Source organism: Embiotoca jacksoni, unplaced genomic scaffold (assembly GCF_022577435.1).
Source record: "Embiotoca jacksoni isolate LCO1_2020_lvr unplaced genomic scaffold, fEmbJac1.0.p SCAF_13, whole genome shotgun sequence".
Lineage (NCBI taxonomy): Eukaryota > Metazoa > Chordata > Actinopteri > Embiotocidae > Embiotoca > Embiotoca jacksoni.
In genome coordinates this window covers 15,738,250-15,755,530 of record NW_027185263.1, presented here as the reverse complement: position 1 = coordinate 15,755,530, position 17,281 = coordinate 15,738,250, and the positions used below count along the sequence as shown (strand labels likewise).

Here is a 17,281-nt window from a genome sequence, read left to right as displayed (position 1 = left end):
GAGATTATTAATGCAGAGTTCAAAGCTAACTCAGGAATCGTCCTTTTCTCAAGAGTGTGGACACGTTCAGGCTGTCTGGCATCTCTCCAACTCTCCTATTAGTTCTGGTACACATCCAACAATTTATTAATAACTTATTCGACCTTCACTATATTATTGTTAAGTATACAGACTGTAGTGACATGATGTTATTTCCCATCCCATCTGTACTCAACATCAACCGGAGCGGAGGTCAGATCCGGGCGGCTGAAACCACCTGTGTGGGTGTTCGGGGCCTTTAACGCATTAGAAAGACTGAAGATCTGGGAAGCACTAGCGCACGGTTACACCTCCAATCGATTGGCCAAGGAATCCACTTTACACTTTAATCCAATTCCTCTAGGTCCCGAGAAGCTTTTAAACGGCGAGAGGAAGTCAACATAACTGAGGAGGGCGCAAAGGAGGAAAGGTTGAGAGAAAAATGTGACAGGCTGGCTGAGAGGAGTGTGGAGGTGCAGGAGAGAAGAGCTACTCTCTTCACTGTGACGTCGGTGAAGAAATACTGTGTAATTACTAAATTAATATGCTAAAGCTACCAGAAGCATTAAAGACTCGCAGAATGTCTCCCAAGTTTTTTTTTTTTTAATCTTACATTAAAAGAACAAATTGCACTCTCAAAAATAGGTTTCACACCTACTGGATAAAAATGACAAACTAAAACCACTACATTTTATGGTTTCCTTTTAATGATAATAGTAAAGAGTACGAGTCTTTTACATTATTGGCATGATGTGTGAACTGAACCACCCAGTGACCCCCCCAGTGACCCACCCAGTCCGACTGTTAAACCTTCTGCTTATTGCGGTTACCGTGACGAGGTTCGTGACGCTACTTGCTGAGCTGCCCAACAGTCATATGTCGTCGGTTACCCACCATTAGGCTCATTCAGCTCCTGGCAACCGTATATTCAGGAGAGATGTGTGACGATAACCACATTTTCAAACATTGAAACCGGGTGCGCCTGAAACACTGAGATGTTCTCTGTACATCACTGCTCACCGTTTTCTTTACATTTACTCATAATTATCAAATATGTGGAGGTTAACTATTTTTTCCAGTTCAAGTTGCTTAGTGCTCATTCATCCTTCAAGCACCATACTCATTTCAACACTCATCATGGATTTTTTTTTTTTTTTTTTTTTTTTTTACAAATGTAACTGAGATGCATTAATGTTTTCAAAGCGGTTTAAAATCATTCAATAGAAAAGTTCATGACCGTCAACGGCTTCCAATCGTTTCTCAATGCTGTTACGGAGCCTGAAAATAATCTGTTTTAATGTGATTTCTTTGTAACACGGAAGCTTCTCCATATGTTCATCAGTTGCTTTTCAATCCACGTAAAAAAATAACTGCGTGGTGAACAGATGTCAATGTTTCAAATGCTGAAAAATAAACTGTGCTTTACTTTGGAATGGATTAAAGACTGATCGAGCCCTTTGCACCGGGCTGTAAAAATTAACACCCTAATAAATATAGAAAAGAACATGTGGAATGCTTAAATTATGTTTGCCAGCAATTATTGTAGATGTGATGCACAAGCAGCAGCTCAAGGTCTCATAGGTGGCCTTGCTGGTGATGCGTTTCCTTTAGGACAGAGTTTGTGTGTTAAACTCGTCTGTTATTCTATGAAAACCTGAATCATCCGAGTTTTCGTTGAGGACTGCAGAAGTGGAAACTGCAGAGGGATCAAAACAGTTTGATTATGTTCTCTCTGGATTTGCCGACTCCCACCCACTTCACTGAAAAAGGAGAGAGAGGAAAAAAACAAAGGGAAAATGTGAGTGGCAGGTTTGGCAAAGCGAAGAATGGTTTTGGCTGCAGTTTCTCCGTTAATGTAAAGTGTCTCTTTACAAACCTGGCACTTGCAGGAATTTCTGAATGTAGTGAATGTAATCTTGTGCCTCTGACGGCAGCTCGTCGAAGCTCCGGGCTGCCTCAGTGCTGCAGCACCAGCCGGGCAGGGTCTCGTAGTCCACCGACACCCGCGTCAAAACGTCCAAGTTTGCTGCAACAGAAGAGATTTATAAGAATGAAATGTTTTTGGTTTGATTTACAGATTCATCGGAGGGCTGTGCACAAAACAACAAGCTGGACACCTTTCTTTTACTGGTATCTACAGTCCCAGTGTGCAGGAATGATACATTTATTATTTGATTTGCTGCGAAGAGTATCTCCCGCTGCCTAAAAGCTGCAGCGCAAGCAAAACGCACTCAAACAAGTCTGAATCGGGGGGGGGGAGACAGCGCATTGACCAGAAAAATTAACGAGGGAAAAATCTGCGTGAACACGCTGCAGTGTCATTTAGAGCGGAGAAGAAAGAGGAGTTGGTTTATCACCCTCTGGTTCAGAAGCTTAACAATTTCATTTGCTTCATTCGTCACTGCAAACAGAGATAAAGGAGATAAATGCACCTTCAACGGTGCTGCAACATGCATTTAGAAAAGCCCAAGATGTTGCATTTCATGATTGGAAAAGGCTGAGTCATGTAAAAAAAAAAAAAAAAAAGACCCCATGGAGCATTAAAGCCGTGTTCATTGACATGTGAGCAGTTTCTATACACTAATTATGTGTATGACATTAAGACTGGACGGACGGAGAGAGAGTCTTCACTTTGCACAACAAACTGTAGTCAGCTAGTGTGGAAAGACAATGAATCAACAACAATCTGAATAAATCGTCTCAAATGCGTGAAGATTTGCTGCTTTAATATCTGTACTTTATACTGTTTTATATCACTGGAAAGAAATTAAATATCTTTGGGTTTGGGGCTGTAGGGCTGACACAAAAAACAGTATATTAAAATGTTGATACGCTGAGTTTTAGGAATTTATGGAGTCCTTTTTTTTTTTATTCTCCATTTTCAGCTATTACAATCAATTAACTGAAAAAAAAAAATGACAGTGACTGACGATAATAATCAGCAGCTGCAGCCTTTCAGTCATCAAACTCGTCCTCTGTGTTTCATTTAAGGCAACGAAAACACTTAATCTGAAGTCATTCAAATGTCTTGTTATTTTTCACTGTTGAATTCATACTAATTTTCTGTTTTAGTGGGAGGAACCTACCTGGGAAACTTGCCAAAGGTTGTCCGTTAACCTCATAGGCCACGCCCACTTTAATCTCAGGCAGTGTGTCCAAAATGTCGAGCTTGGTCAGGGCAATTCTGCAAAACACAGCAACTCTGTTCAGCTGCCATGACAATACACCGAGTGTGATGAAGCTTACGACTGGAGCACGAGCAGGTGAGGGTAATATTCTGAGAGGGTTTGATGGTTCCTTACGCAGAGAAGCCATTGACCATGTGAGCGTATCTGACCAAAATCAGATCCAGCCAACCGCAACGCCTCTTTCTGCCTGTTGTCACGCCGAACTCCCTCCCTCTGGACTGTAACAGCTCCCCGGTCTCCTGTAAAACGATCAATAAATGCACTATTTCAGCTGAAGACAAAGAGCAGCTGGTTTCGAAAACAGAATTATACAAAGGAAAAACATATTTAATTAAATCTAATGGTAATCGTGCCGATTCTGCCTGTTTGGAAACCATCATTTATGTAGAAAGCGTCAGCTGAGCGCTGAGGCTCTTTTCCAGTTTTCACCCTGCGTCACTCACATCCGGGAGGTTCCCACGGCAACCACGCTGCCGCGCTGTCGAGCTGCTCCTGTTAAAGTGCACATCCCCACAAAGGGTTTTGCCAGCAACCTGAGAGACGTGAACTGACTTTCATCTGGCCACAAGTCCGCATCTATAATCTCAAGGCTGCAGCTGACCACACAACCTGAACCAGTGATGATGCCACTGCAGGCAGGAGGACAGCGAGAGACAAGAGGAACCAGTAGGAAGGTTCATCTCTCAGAGCAAACTGCTTTACTGCGTGAGATGCTACTTAAAAGACAGTTCGTTGCTCTTAAGATCTTTGAATAGTAATGAGAAGTGCTTTTAAATAGCCGCTGCTGCGCACCAGTGTGAAGAATCTGATCCTCAACAATCGGCAGCTCTTCAGCTCGTCGACATTAACAGGATCTTTGTCGTGAACACGTTTAAAATACCGACTTGCTACAAATGAGTGTCTTTACTCACGTTGTTCTGCTCCGTTGGGAAAGCACCGACGCCCACGCGAGTAGTGTACGCTTTGACGACACCGTACACGTGGCCGACGTAAGACGGAGGCACGCCGAGGCCGGTGCACACGCCTCCCACGGTGCAGTTAGAGGACGTCACGAAAGGATACGTCCCTGAGAGGAGAAACAGCTGTTAAGTCTGAGGAGGAAACGACATCCACCCATCTACCTAATCAAATGAACAAAGCCGTTGTTGCTCACCAAAGTCAATATCCAGGAGAGCAGCGTTGGCTCCCTCCACCAGGATTTTCTTACTGGGTCCAGTCAGAGCTTTGTACATGAAGTACACACCGTCAGTCACCAGAGGGCGCAGTTTCTCAGCGTAGAGCTGAAAACAGTCACAAGAATAAATTCACTGACAGAAATATGGTACTGTTGGTGGAAAAGATGAGCACTGTTGAACAATAAATAACACATTAACAATCATCCATCCTATTAAGTAAATTATTTCCCATCACTTCAAAGCTGTCAGTGATTTCTTTTTTTTGGTATTATTTGGTCTTAAAAGCTGCATTAAAGTGATTGAATTTCCTGAGATTAATCCAGAGTATAAATCTTTATTACATCAGAGATTTGGAAGTGGAAGCAGGAAAAGCAAACAGCTGCAGTCAAATTTACAGCAGCACTTCAGTCTGAACATCAAGTGACAGAAACATTTATATCCTGTTATGTCTGACCCCAATTTAATAAGATGGTATTAGATCCTTATATAAGTTTGGACTCCGTCTACAACAGTTTTCATTATGAGAGATGATTCCTGTTCATTGTTCAGCCTCCATTTTACACAAAGTCTCATGTAATCCAGCATCTTATCAGTTTGCAGCAGTCTATAAATCATCTGAACAGACCGTTTATTTCTTAAACTAAATACAATGAAAACATGATTCATATTACAACAGAGTGAACTGTGATATATTGTGTGCACTTTGATGATGTGTAACTTGAAATATATATTCAGCCTCTTTCACTGAAACATCTGTCAACAGAATAAACCTTCAAAATAAGACAAAATCCAAACCTCTCCTATCCAACAGAAATAAAACATTTCTATTATATATCATATTGTTGAGCATCAAAACCAATCAGCTATTAGATCAGGGGAGAGCCAAGAGTTCTCCCATCATGCCCCGAGGCAGCGCAGTGAGCATCAGGTTGGACAGAGATGTAACCAGCGTGCATCATGCAGTGATCAGCTGCGATTGACATCTAACGAACTCATTATCTGCTGCAAGACCCTGAAACTGGCCGACTGTCACAATATCAACACCAAACAACGGAGTCAAATAATAGAGAGAAACGTCTCCACGAGGAGAGCAGTCCTCACCTTCAGCTGCTCCAGTTCGCCGTCGATGTCGACGTAGAGTTTGGGATACATGGCCTGGAAATGTTCCACCAACATCCGAAACCTGCAAAACCCGACGGAGGACAGAGGTGAGCGGTTTGTTCGTTTGTGTTCATGCAGGTTCATGTTTAGCCCTTGTGAATACACTGCACTTCACAACGTGATACACAGGACAGACTTTAACAAGTAGATAACACCTTGATGAAAGCAGGGTGCCAGCAGGTTTTTATTTGTATTTTTTTTATTTTAGAAAGCAAGATGTCGCCACCTGCTGGCAGGAGAACATACACACTTAGTGATTGAATGTGTTACAACGCTTCAAAATAAATCTGCTCGTTGTGATTGATTTGAGAAAATAGCTTTGTTAAAATTGGATTTAAATGCTCTTAAAATGAATTCATAAACTCAAACTAGTATTCTGAGTATTTGTCGCATGTATTGAGGGGAAACAGCTGCAGTTTCTGTTCAAGTTTGGCAAAAAAAAAAAAAAAAAAGAGCAGATTTAGACATTAAACAGTGCAACGATTCACCATCCAATCATTGTGACATTCACAATCCCTTCAAGGTGTTCAAATGTTGGACTGAGGTTCACAGCAGCAGTCCATGAGAGGTCATATTTTGAGTCACTGATGATGGTCAAAACACATAACATGAAGAAAATAAAAACATCCTTACTTGTCCTCGAACACTTTGAAATCTGAGACAAGGTCACAGACTCGCAGACCGTTTCGAGCGGCTTTGGACGAGTAGGCCGGACCGATACCTTTCTTCGTGGTTCCCAGGCTGAAGCACAAGTAACAACACAACGTTGGTAACCGGCGCAAAACGACCACAAGAAAGTATTCCATAAAAAGACAGCTTGAGAACCGTCACAGTGCACTTCGTTCCACACGTACAGACTGACGAGAGGAGACTTACTTTTTCCCTTCTTTTTGCTGCTGCCGCTGCTCCTCCTGGATGCAATCAACCGCTTGATGGAAGTCGAACACTGGAGGTGAAAGTAGAGGTCGTCAATAAGAGGACATGCTTTTATTCAAAAACTCTTTGAGGAGAAAACATTTTTACTCACCAATGTGGGCACGGTCGGAAATTTTTAATCTCTCCTCCCATCCTTGTAACCCTGCATGTAATACAATAACCCACACGTTACAACATTGTCACCATAGCGACCGTCTATTGTGTCTCCCTGTTCATGTTATGTTATTGATGCACATTTCAGAAACCTTTTTGGACCTTTGAATTAAACGAATATATCATTTAAACACACGTTTCTGGTCTGACACTTTACCATTGCCTTTAAGCAGGTTCTTTTTGGCCTCGTCAAACAGACCCGGCAGGTGTATCACGACTCCGTTTCCTGTAGCGAGAGAAGAAATTTAACAATCCTCGTAAGAAATCCCCTCTTGCGTTATACAAAATGTTCAGTAAACTTTTTGTTAACGTTTTCCCAAAGCTTTTATCCATAAAACACCTCTGCGTTTACGCTTTCCTCATTTCATGTTTTTACAGTTCTAAAATTAAACAGCTATCAAAAGGGCACGGGAGATAAACAAGACGCAAATAGAAACCTCAGAATCAGAGGAATGTAAAAATTAGATATTTTGGCACAAATACAGTAAATTATTTGCATTTATTCTGTTCTTTGCTGTTCCTATTGGGGTTTATTAGGCACACCGCACTAAATCTACGGCGACATCCACGATCGATCGATCGATCGTCAGTGATCCAGGAGACGGTGGACGTGTCCACCCCCCACCACCCGCAGCTTCTCACTCAGCAGCAGTGGTTGGATGGTGTTGAATCCACTGGAGAAATCAAAGAAAGTGATTCTCACAGAGTCACCGGTTCCATCCAGGTGAGACTGAGCTCGTTGCAGCAGGTAGATGAGGGCGTCGTCCACTCCCACATGAGGCTGGTACGCAAATTGCAGCGGGTCCAGAGAAGATTTCACCAGCAGCCTGAGGTGGGCCAAGACCAGCCTCTCCAGCACCTTCATCACATGAGATGTGAGGGCAACCGGTCGGTAGTCGTTGAGGCCGGATGGAGTCGTCTTCTTGGGGACAGGAACCAGACAGGACGTCTTCCACAGCACCGGGACCTCCTCCTGCTTCAGGCTCAGGTTGAAGAGGTGTTGTAGGACCTCGGCCAGCTGGACAGCGCAGGTCTTCAGGACCACGGGGCTGATGCCGTCAGGTCCTGCAGCCTTGCGCTGGTGGATTCTCTCCAGCTGTCTCCTAACCTGGCTAGTCTTCACAGAGAGGGGGGGGGGGTGGGGGGGGTCATGGTGTCGATGGAGGAAGAGCCCTTTGAAGTTGAGGGCTCTGTGTCCATGCAGCTCACCAGGGGGAACGGGGGGGGGGGGGGGGGCAGCAGAGGTGTTTGGGAGGTGTAAGGTGTGGAGGAGACAGATGAGGGCGGTGAACTAAACCTGTTGAAGAAACAGTTTAGCTCATTGGACCTCTCCAGGTTCCCCCTGGTTGTTCCTCTCCAGGTTCCCCCTGGTTGTCTCTCTCTCTCCAGGTTCCCCCTGGTTGTCTCTCTCTCTCCAGGTTCCCCCTGGTTGTCTCTCTCTCCTCTTGAACCCAGTAATCTCCTTCATACCGGTCCACACCTCCCTCACGTTGTTCTGCTGGACTTTGGCCTCCAGCTTCCTCCTGTAGGAGTCCTTGTACTCTCTCATCTTCTCCTTCAGGTGGCGCTGCACTCTCCTGAGCTCGTCCCTGTCCCCAGACCTGAAGGCTGCTTTCTTCTGATTAAGAAGCACCTTCAGGTCACTGGTGATCCACGGCTTATTGTTGGGGAAGCAGTGTACAGTCCGGGATGGTACGGTGGTGTGTTCACAGAATTTAATGTATTCTGTGATACAGTCCGTCCTGCTGTTGATGTCCTCCCCATGTGGTCCACACAGCACATCCCAGTCCGTGGACCCAAAGCAGTCCTGCAGGGCGTCTTTAGCCTCCTGTGTCCACCTCCTCACAGTCCTGGTGGTCGCAGGCTGCCTCTGCACCAGGGGGACATACCTGGGAGTCAGCAGGACCAGGTTGTGGTCTGATCTACCGAGGGGGTGAAGGGCAGTAGTACTGTATTCATCCATGGCATTAGCATACAGTAGGTCCAGAGTTTTATTGTCCCGGGTGGGGCAGTTCACATACTGGTGTAAAGTTGTCAGAGCTTCATCCAGACTGGTTAAAGTCTCCAGTAACTGCCAAAATGCACCGGGATGCTGAGTCTGCAGTTTAGCCACAGTGGAGCAGATGGTGTCCACTGCTGCCTCTACGTCAGCTGACGGAGGAACGTAAACAGCGATAACGATGGCGGACGAGAACTCCCTCAGCAAATAATACGGGCGCATCCCCACGGCTACAAGTTCAACGTCCGGGCTACAGAAACGTTCCTTCACACCCACGTGGTCGGGATTGCACCACCTCTCGTTCACATAGACCTCAATCCCTCCACCTTTCTTCTTGCCGCTCCGCACAACCAAACACATTTTCCTTTAAAAACACGTAACTTTTGGTACATTTATGTGGAGCGTTCAAACTCTGCACGGGGCGCCGACGGTGGTCTGTATTTGGTGACCGATCCCACTCAGTACCCTCATTGTCTTCCCCTCACTCTTAACACCCCTCGTGCCTAATCCCAACCAACACCGCTAGTCACAGAATCGGATTAAATTCGGCGTGTCGCCGGTTTTAGTTGGCGTCTTTCCCGCTGTACATGGGGGGTCATGTGAAATGCATTTTCAGACTTATTAGTATGACTTGGGATTAGTTTTGAATTTGGGCTTGTGCTAATTTTTTTTTTTTTTTTTTTAAAGACTGCATTAGTGTGGCCGACAGAGAAGCCATTGTTCAGGCTGTAGTTTGTGGTGATGCTGTACCGACCGGCAGGTGTTTCTATCACTTAGTCTGAACTAGTCACTGAAAGAACTCCGTTTCAACGTGGTATCGAAGCACTAATAAGGCCGGTTCAGATGTTTTCACACACATAACGGTCGTATACTGCCGTTTTATGGTTTTAGCGGGACCTCTGATCATCCCGCCATCTTCAAAACGTCCAACATAAAACACAAGGATGTCGTACCGATGAAGGAGACGGCCTTCTTGTTGAGCACCCCGCTGGGCAGCAGGTGGAAGTGGTACTCCACCGAGTCCACCACCACCGTGTGACCCGCATTGTTGCCTCCCTGCAAAAGAGGACAGAAACGGGTCACTGGAAAGCAGACAGAAGAGACAACAGAGAGACAGCAGAGAGACAGCAGAGAGACGAACACCGTGTTGTTTGTATAATTATGAGCACAGGGCGAAGTCATTCAACAGCTTTTGCGGTAACTCCTGTTTCCGGTTCACAACGAAATAGATCAATAAACCACGTTTTTGTAAAACGTGGTTTATTGACCCGCGCGGAGGGACAGCTGGTATCGTGACGTCACTCTCTGTGCGTCGCGGGTCATTTGCTGCGTTCAAGTCCCACTTCGCTGCCGCGGCAGAAGATAAATACGAGAAACAGATGACCTCGTTAAGCGTTACTTTACGCACTTCCACATCCGGGAGGTCAGACAAGGTTGTTGACGTTGTTACGTCGGTCGTGAATATTTAACGGCGGCGGCGCGTCAACGACTTTAAACCGACTCTTCCTGCTGCAAACGTTTGCAAAGCGACGACATTGAGCGAAGTGGCGCCGTTTGAACGTGAAGTGTGACGTGAACACGACGGTGTGGTTCCGTACCTGGCACCTGCAGACGATATCTGCGTCCATAGCAAGCAGGTCCACAACTTTTCCTTTCCCCTCGTCGCCCCACTGCGCTCCGAGCACGACGGTCACTTTGTTCCGAGGCTCCTTCTGGGTCCGGAGCGAGGTGTCCTGCGCGTCGCTGTCCCGGGGCCGCTTCACGCCGAGCACGACGGGCACTTTGTCCTGAGGCTCCTTCTGGGTCCGGAGCGAGGTGTCCTGCGCGTCGCTGTCCCGGGGTCGCTTCACGACCGGTTCCCCGTTCAGGGACGCGGTCTCTCGTACGTTAGCCACGCTGCTATCGGATGCCATGCTGCTGCCCTGCTTCTCCAAACCAGGATGTCGTTTTACCGCGTTCTCTGCTGTACAGGAAGTGCTCGTCCGCCGCCGCGCCGCTAGATGGCAGTGTTTTCTGTTACGTCTTCAGTTCTCCTGGACATCAATACATCTATTGTGGAACCGTAACAACTTATATTAATATTATAATATGAATACACTGTTCGGGTCGATTAACTGATACGTAAATGTTGCATGAAACTCTTTTTCCGGAAGGATAAATCAAGTAAAAGACCAAAGCAGTGCACGGTTCACAAAGAGTACATAAATATAAAGATCAAATCACCACTTCCGGCTTCGTTTTCATCGTCGCGACTACGCAGCGCGTTTTATTTTGTGACAGGGAAAAGCCCAAATTGTGTTCTTAGCGACGTTTCTGGGTTTATTTATTTACATCTTCTGTTGAAAATGGACATGAAATGTAAACCCACATTTGGGGTTTAAAAAAAAAAATTCGGATAGAAATGTTTGTCTGCTGATATTGGGGGAAACAGATGCTTTGATTAATTAAATTATAAATTAATTAAATGATTAATCAATCAATTTTAACTATTTTAATCAAACAGCATATTATCTGAGGTTGTTCACTGACCAAAATAGGCTGATAATAGATGAGTATATGGGAGGCTAATTTATATTAATACAGTGGGTACGGAAAGTATTCAGACCCCTTTACATTTTTCACTCTTTGTTTCATTGCAGCCATTTGCTAAAATCAAAAAAGTTCATTTTATTTCTCATTAATGTACACTCAGCACCCCATGTTGACAGAAAGAAAACAGAAATGTAGAAATTTGTGCAAATTTATTAAAAAAGAAAAACTGAAATATCACATGGTCATAAGTATTCAGACCCTTTGCTGTGACACTCATATTTAACTCACATGCTGTCCATTTCTTCTGATCCTCCTTGAGATGGTTCTACTCCTTCATTGGAGTCCAGCTGTGTTTAATTAAACTGATTGGACTTGATTAGGAAAGGCACACACCTGTCTATATAAGACCTTACAGCTCACAGTGCATGTCAGAGCAAATGAGAATCATGAGGTCGAAGGAACTGTCCAAGGAGCTCAGAGACAGAATTGTGGCAAGGCACAGATCTGGCCAATAGTGATGGTGAGATGAAGCCTCATGAGGCATCGAACCACTTCAGCCAATTGGTTCTAGAAAGGGTTCATTACTCGAAGCTTCATGTGCACACGAAACCACCTACTGGCCAAGTGTATAATCACAGGCAGCTGTATCTGAACCACATCATGTGATGCATTGAATGTTTGTGTCTGTTATGGCTGTTGGGAATGACTATGAATTACAAAAATGTATGACCAAATAATTTCTGTACATACATCACATGTGCATAATAAAATATTTTTTGAATGTATTCTGTGTGTGTAAATTTTCCCAAAATGGTAGTATCATATGATATGGCATGTTGTGTAATAATATTTTTCTGTCACTTTAGGAAAATGGCATGGGCTTCAGCAGGCAGAGGACAGTGGAAGTGCTTGTGGAACTAGGAAGAGGGGACTGAATATGCTTGTGTAACTTGGACAATGATGTACAGGACAGGGGACATTTTATTTATTTTTATTCAGAAATAACAGTTTCTCAACAGTTTTTGGTTTTGTGGATGTCCACATGTCAGAAGTAAGGCTAACAGCAGCCACCTTTTCCACTTTAGCCTTCTCCTTCTCCTTAGCTGACTCATACTTGGCCTCCACCATGGCCTTCAGAGCCTCAAGGAAAAAACATATAGTGCTGAACTGTGAGACACAATAAAGTACTCATTTGTTTCATGCATGCACCCATACATACCTGCCTTGTAGGGAGGACATAATTAGGATCCAGTTTGGACACAAATGCCCTGAATCCAACATCATCCACAATACTGAAGGGCTGTGTGTCCTTCACTATCATGGAGACGAGGGCTTCATCCACCTCTTGTTTTCTGGTGGCTGGTTAAAAGAGAATAAATACAGTGTCTGTTACCTGTCTTTATTTGCACAATAAACAAAAGTGAACAGGGAAAAATTGTGATGGTGCATTTGTAATATTGTAATGACTTACCTTGTCTGGGTGAAGCTCCAGTTTCCTCCTTATTCTCATGCAAGGCACGGTAACACTTCAGCATGGATGAGGTGTTGTTATTGTACCTCAACTCCTTGGAGCACAATAAACACCTCACCTTTGAATAAAATAAGAAACTGAAGAATACAGTTCTTGATAAGCAAACCTAATGTGTCTGAAATAGAGTTAGATTTAGCTTATTAGGAGTTATTAAATCAAAGTGTTCCCACACAGGGGAAATCCTCCTCTTCCTATCTGGCTCCATCTTATCACCTCCTTCTCTCCTCACTCTCCTAAATCTCCAAACTATCTCTCTCTCTAAACTCTCCAAACTATCCAAACCCTCAACTGACCCCAACTCTCCACCAACAACCCACATTTTGAAAGGAGCCTGAGGGGTTTATATTGCCGTCAAACCTCCCGGCAAAATCTGAACCACTTCCCGAAGCAGTCACGTGGTACAGCCGGGCAGCGAGGCTTCGGACGTCATCATTTTTGGCTCCTCCCCTAAATGAAGCAAGCCTCGACACACGCTTCGAGGAAACGCCCCCTCCATTACTCGACACACGCTTCGAAGCGTCGGCACACCTCGTAACATCACTACTGGCCAAGGTTACAAAATAATTTCTGCAGCACTCAAGGTTCCTAAGAGCACAGTGGCCTCCATAATCCTTAAATGGAAGAAGTTTGGGACGACCAGAACTCTTCCTAGACCTGGCCGTCCAGCCAAACTGAGCAATCGTGGGAGAAGAGCCTTGGTGAGAGAGGTAAAGAAGAACCCAAAGATCACTGTGGCTGAGCTCCAGAGATGCAGTAGGGAGATGGGAGAAAGTTCCACAAAGTCAACTATCACTGCAGCCCTCCACCAGTCGGGGCTTTATGGCAGAGTGGCCCGACAGAAGCCTCTCCTCAGTGCAAGACATATGAAAGCCCGCATAGAGTTTGCCAAAAAACACATGAAGGACTCCCAGACTATGAGAAATAAGATTCTCTGGTCTGATGAGACCAAGATTGAACTTGTTGGCGTTAATTCTAAGCAGTATGTGTGGAGAAAACCAGGCACTGCTCATCACCTGCCCAATACAATCCCAACAGTGAAACATGGTGGTGGCAGCATCATGCTATGGGGGTGTTTTTCAGCTGCAGGGACAGGACGACTGGTTGCAATTGAAGGAAAGATGAATGCGGCCAAGTACAGAGATATCCTGGAAGAAAACCTCTTCCAGAGTGCTCTGGACCTCAGACTGGGCCGAAGGTTCACCTTCCAACAAGACAATGACCCGAAGCACACAGCTAAAATAACAAAGGAGTGGCTTCGGAACAACTCTGTGACCATTCTTGACTGGCCCAGCCAGAGCCCTGACCTAAACCCAATTGAGCATCTCTGGAGAGACCTGAAAATGGCTGTCCACCAACGTTCACCATCCAACCTGACGGAACTGGAGAGGATCTGCAAGGAAGAATGGCAGAGGATCCCCAAATCCAGGTGTGAAAAGCTTGTTGCATCATTCCCAAGAAGACTCATGGCTGTACTTGCTCAAAAGGGTGCTTCTACTCAATACTGAGCAAAGGGTCTGAATACTTATGACCATGTGATATTTCAGTTTTTCTTTTTTAATAAATTTGCACAAATTTCTACGTTTCTGTTTTTTTCTGTCAAGATGGGGTGTTGAGTGTACATTAATGAGAAATAAAATGAACTTTTTTGATTTTAGCAAATGGCTGCAATGAAACAAAGAGTGAAAAATGTAAAGGGGTCTGAATACTTTCCGTACCCACTGTATGTTGTGCACAATTCTACATGACAGCTCAAATACCCTCAGTCAGGTGGTGATAAAACAGTTATTTCACTCTGACCTTACTGACCTTGTGCGCTTAAAGTTTCAGATCTGTTCCCTTTCTGTCGATCATCAACACAACATCTGTGCATCGAGGAGTACTTGTTAATTGCTAGGTGGCAGCAGAGGCAGCGTTTTCATCATATGTGTATGAAATGCTGTAATTCAAGGTCCCTCTGACTGGAGTATTTCACTTTAAATATGCATTAAATCAAAACACAGAAAAGTAAACCAGCATAGTGTGCGTCCGTGGCGTCCAGCACACGTTTCTGGTTTATTTTCTGGACTCATCTGTTTCGTCCCAGAAAAGGTTTCTGAAACCACGCAGCATGGTGGCAATAAATTCTGTTTATTTATTTATTTTTTGTTAATATTACTTTGTAGTTCAACGAGTAAGTAAACTTGGTGGGTAATTGTAATTTTGTAAGTTACATGACATGTGGTTTGTGCACATGGGACTGTATGGAATCATGCACTCATTCCACATCTGCTCTTGCTCTGTGTATCTTTTGTGAATGGGTTGGATCTCCCACACAAAGTGTCCTCTTCACTCGCAGCAGCTTGTTGAGTTCCTCGTCATTGAGGACTGCCAGTTGCGGGATGATCCTGGTCCTCTTATTGTAAGTAAGAAGCAGTTGACCCAGCATCTTACTGGAGCTCCAGCACTGACACACCCACATAGTTACTTTTCCTTATCAGCATGTGAACACAGCCGATGGATGACTGAAGCAGGTCTTGGCCTTTTCCCTGGCTTTGTCCCCTTTCAGTGTCCAGACATTTTTTATTGTTAATTTCTTTGTTACGAGAAGTAGAAATAAAGTTGGTTACATATACTTGTATATAACCCCAGATTGTCTGAGTAAAGGTGTAGCTACAGTGGCTCCGAGACCTGTCGATATTAGGTTTATCCCCTCGATCATGTGCCGTCATGAGGCAGAATTTAATGCACCAGAATCCTGTAATTACCATCTGTGGCCACAGAGGCCGCTGCTACCACTGCTCAGAACATGTTACATATTGGTGCTTTAAAACACTTTCCTGACACAGTGGGGAGGGTTGAATTAATCTCAATACATATTTTATATGCTTTGATTAGAGTAACAGAATAACTGCACCTCCACGTTGTATCATCGGGAGCACCCGACCAATATTAATAACTTATTCTGCTGTTGGAGAGATTCAAGCAGAATGAACCAGCCAATGACAATGAATAATATGTTGTTTATTATTAATCCTCAGAGACATTTAACAGACCGATGAACATGTGGCATCTTCAAAATGGTGAATTATTAATAGAAGAGTGAATGCAGAAGTGAAGTAATGGCCGTTATGAGTCAACATAGTTTAATGATGACTTTGTAAACACTAGATTTGTTTGCAGTCTGAATCTTCACGCATTATGAAAACATTAATAAACTCTGTCAACTTTAATGTGTAAAATAATAACGAATCAGTTCTACTTTACTTTTAAAAATGTATGATTGTATTAAAATGAGTGCAATCATAGTGAGTGTGAATGTGTCTCCATGAGATTAGGATAACAGTTTCATGTCTACTTCCTCTTCCCAGTTTCATTTATAGTCACTGAGAACATTTCAGATTCAGTATAACATGACGTATACACATTTGTTCTGAGGAAACTTCATCTGCTATTCCTGAAATGATCCTATAATCATTTGCATGTCTGTCATTGTTTTTGTTTATCTGCTTTCAAAGTAAAGTCTTTATTAATTATTCCCCAATCCCTTTGAGGCATATTTGTGATTTTAGGTTGTAAAAATAAACATGTGTTAATTGAGTTGACTTTCTCTCACATATAGAGCAAATGACAGACTGACATTCAGGTTTTATTCAATGTAAAAGATACTTCAAAAACCACAAAAAAGTCACAGTCGATTGATGAATGCAGTCGCTCGGATCTGAACACGTTCAGAGGGACAAACGCAGCAGTGGCCTACAGAACTGACAGGCAGATGTTACAGATCACTGGCTGTCAATTCATAGGTCATCACCTCGTGCCCCATCACTCTTCGGCTAGATCAACATAAAAACATCCACCCACTGTCACAGCGAGCTCCTTGTGATCTGTCGGCAAGACATCCAGTAAAACAGGTCAAAAATAAAAATAATAATAATAATAATAATAATAATTATGAACAGAAAACCAAATCTGATGAGTGCAGGCTTCATGTTGTGTTTGGTGGGTCTCTGCAGGTAACAGCACCTCCACTGGAATACAGAGCAACTTCCACATGGAGTTGCTGTTACATCCAGCAAGCACCAGAAATCTCATCAACTTCTCTGAGTGCAGTATCAGATGAACAAACCTTTGATCGGATCCAGTTTCCTCGAAGGCTGTTTGGTACCGCTGACGATGAGATGAGAGAAAGACAGAGAAAGAGAAGAAGAAGCAGCAGAAGAAAAGCACAGAGATCAACTCTGGATTTGGACTTGGAGGCAGCAGCTTTAAGGAGAGGAGCCTCCTCTTGTAGGTGACTTTGACCCGACAACTTCCTCCTCCCAGTTTTTACAGCCTCAGGTAAACGGCATCATTGCTCGCTCTCCTCCAACAGCACGGCCAAAGGGCCAAGGCCTGTAGAGATAACACCGATTTTATGGCAGCTGTCAACACGAGGGCGCCTTTCAATAGAAGAGTTTATGGGTGTGTCCGACCTGTGTACCTGCAGGCTCTGCATTTCCTGCTTGCAGACATTTATCCTCATAATTACTAAAAGACTGTCTTCCTACTTGATCAGTTTAATGAATTTATTTGTAAGTCTGTATGGTTTTTCATTCTGTCTTGTTTAACT

General features: G+C 44.0%; 1 protein-coding gene across 1 annotated transcript; it reads right to left on the bottom strand.

The window, feature by feature from the left end:
* Window positions 1–599: 599 nt before the first annotated feature.
* Window positions 600–10,588, bottom strand: adssl (adenylosuccinate synthase, like). The gene is made up of 13 exons (XM_069146874.1): window positions 10,229–10,588; window positions 9,584–9,686; window positions 6,789–6,857; window positions 6,570–6,620; window positions 6,419–6,488; window positions 6,176–6,283; window positions 5,483–5,564; window positions 4,360–4,486; window positions 4,118–4,272; window positions 3,321–3,445; window positions 3,105–3,202; window positions 1,895–2,044; window positions 600–1,778 (listed from the first exon to the last, which is right to left on the bottom strand). The coding sequence occupies exons 1-13, from the start codon at window positions 10,541–10,543 to the stop codon at window positions 1,726–1,728; spliced, it is 1,506 nt and encodes a 501-aa protein (XP_069002975.1). The 5' UTR covers window positions 10,544–10,588; the 3' UTR covers window positions 600–1,725.
* Between the last annotated feature and the right edge of the window lie 6,693 nt (window positions 10,589–17,281).

Excerpts from the sequence above, each read along its gene's own strand:
- adssl (XM_069146874.1), bottom strand. The coding sequence starts at position 10,543 with ATGGCATCCGATAGCAGCGTGGCTAACGTACGAGAGACCGCGTCCCTG. Across the intron at positions 9,687-10,228 it reads ATATCGTCTGCAGGTGCCAG|GGAGGCAACAATGCGGGTCA; the intron begins GTACGGAACCAC and ends CCTCTTTTGCAG. Across the intron at positions 3,446-4,117 it reads TCCCAACGGAGCAGAACAAC|GAGACCGGGGAGCTGTTACA; the intron begins GTGAGTAAAGAC and ends ATCGTTTTACAG.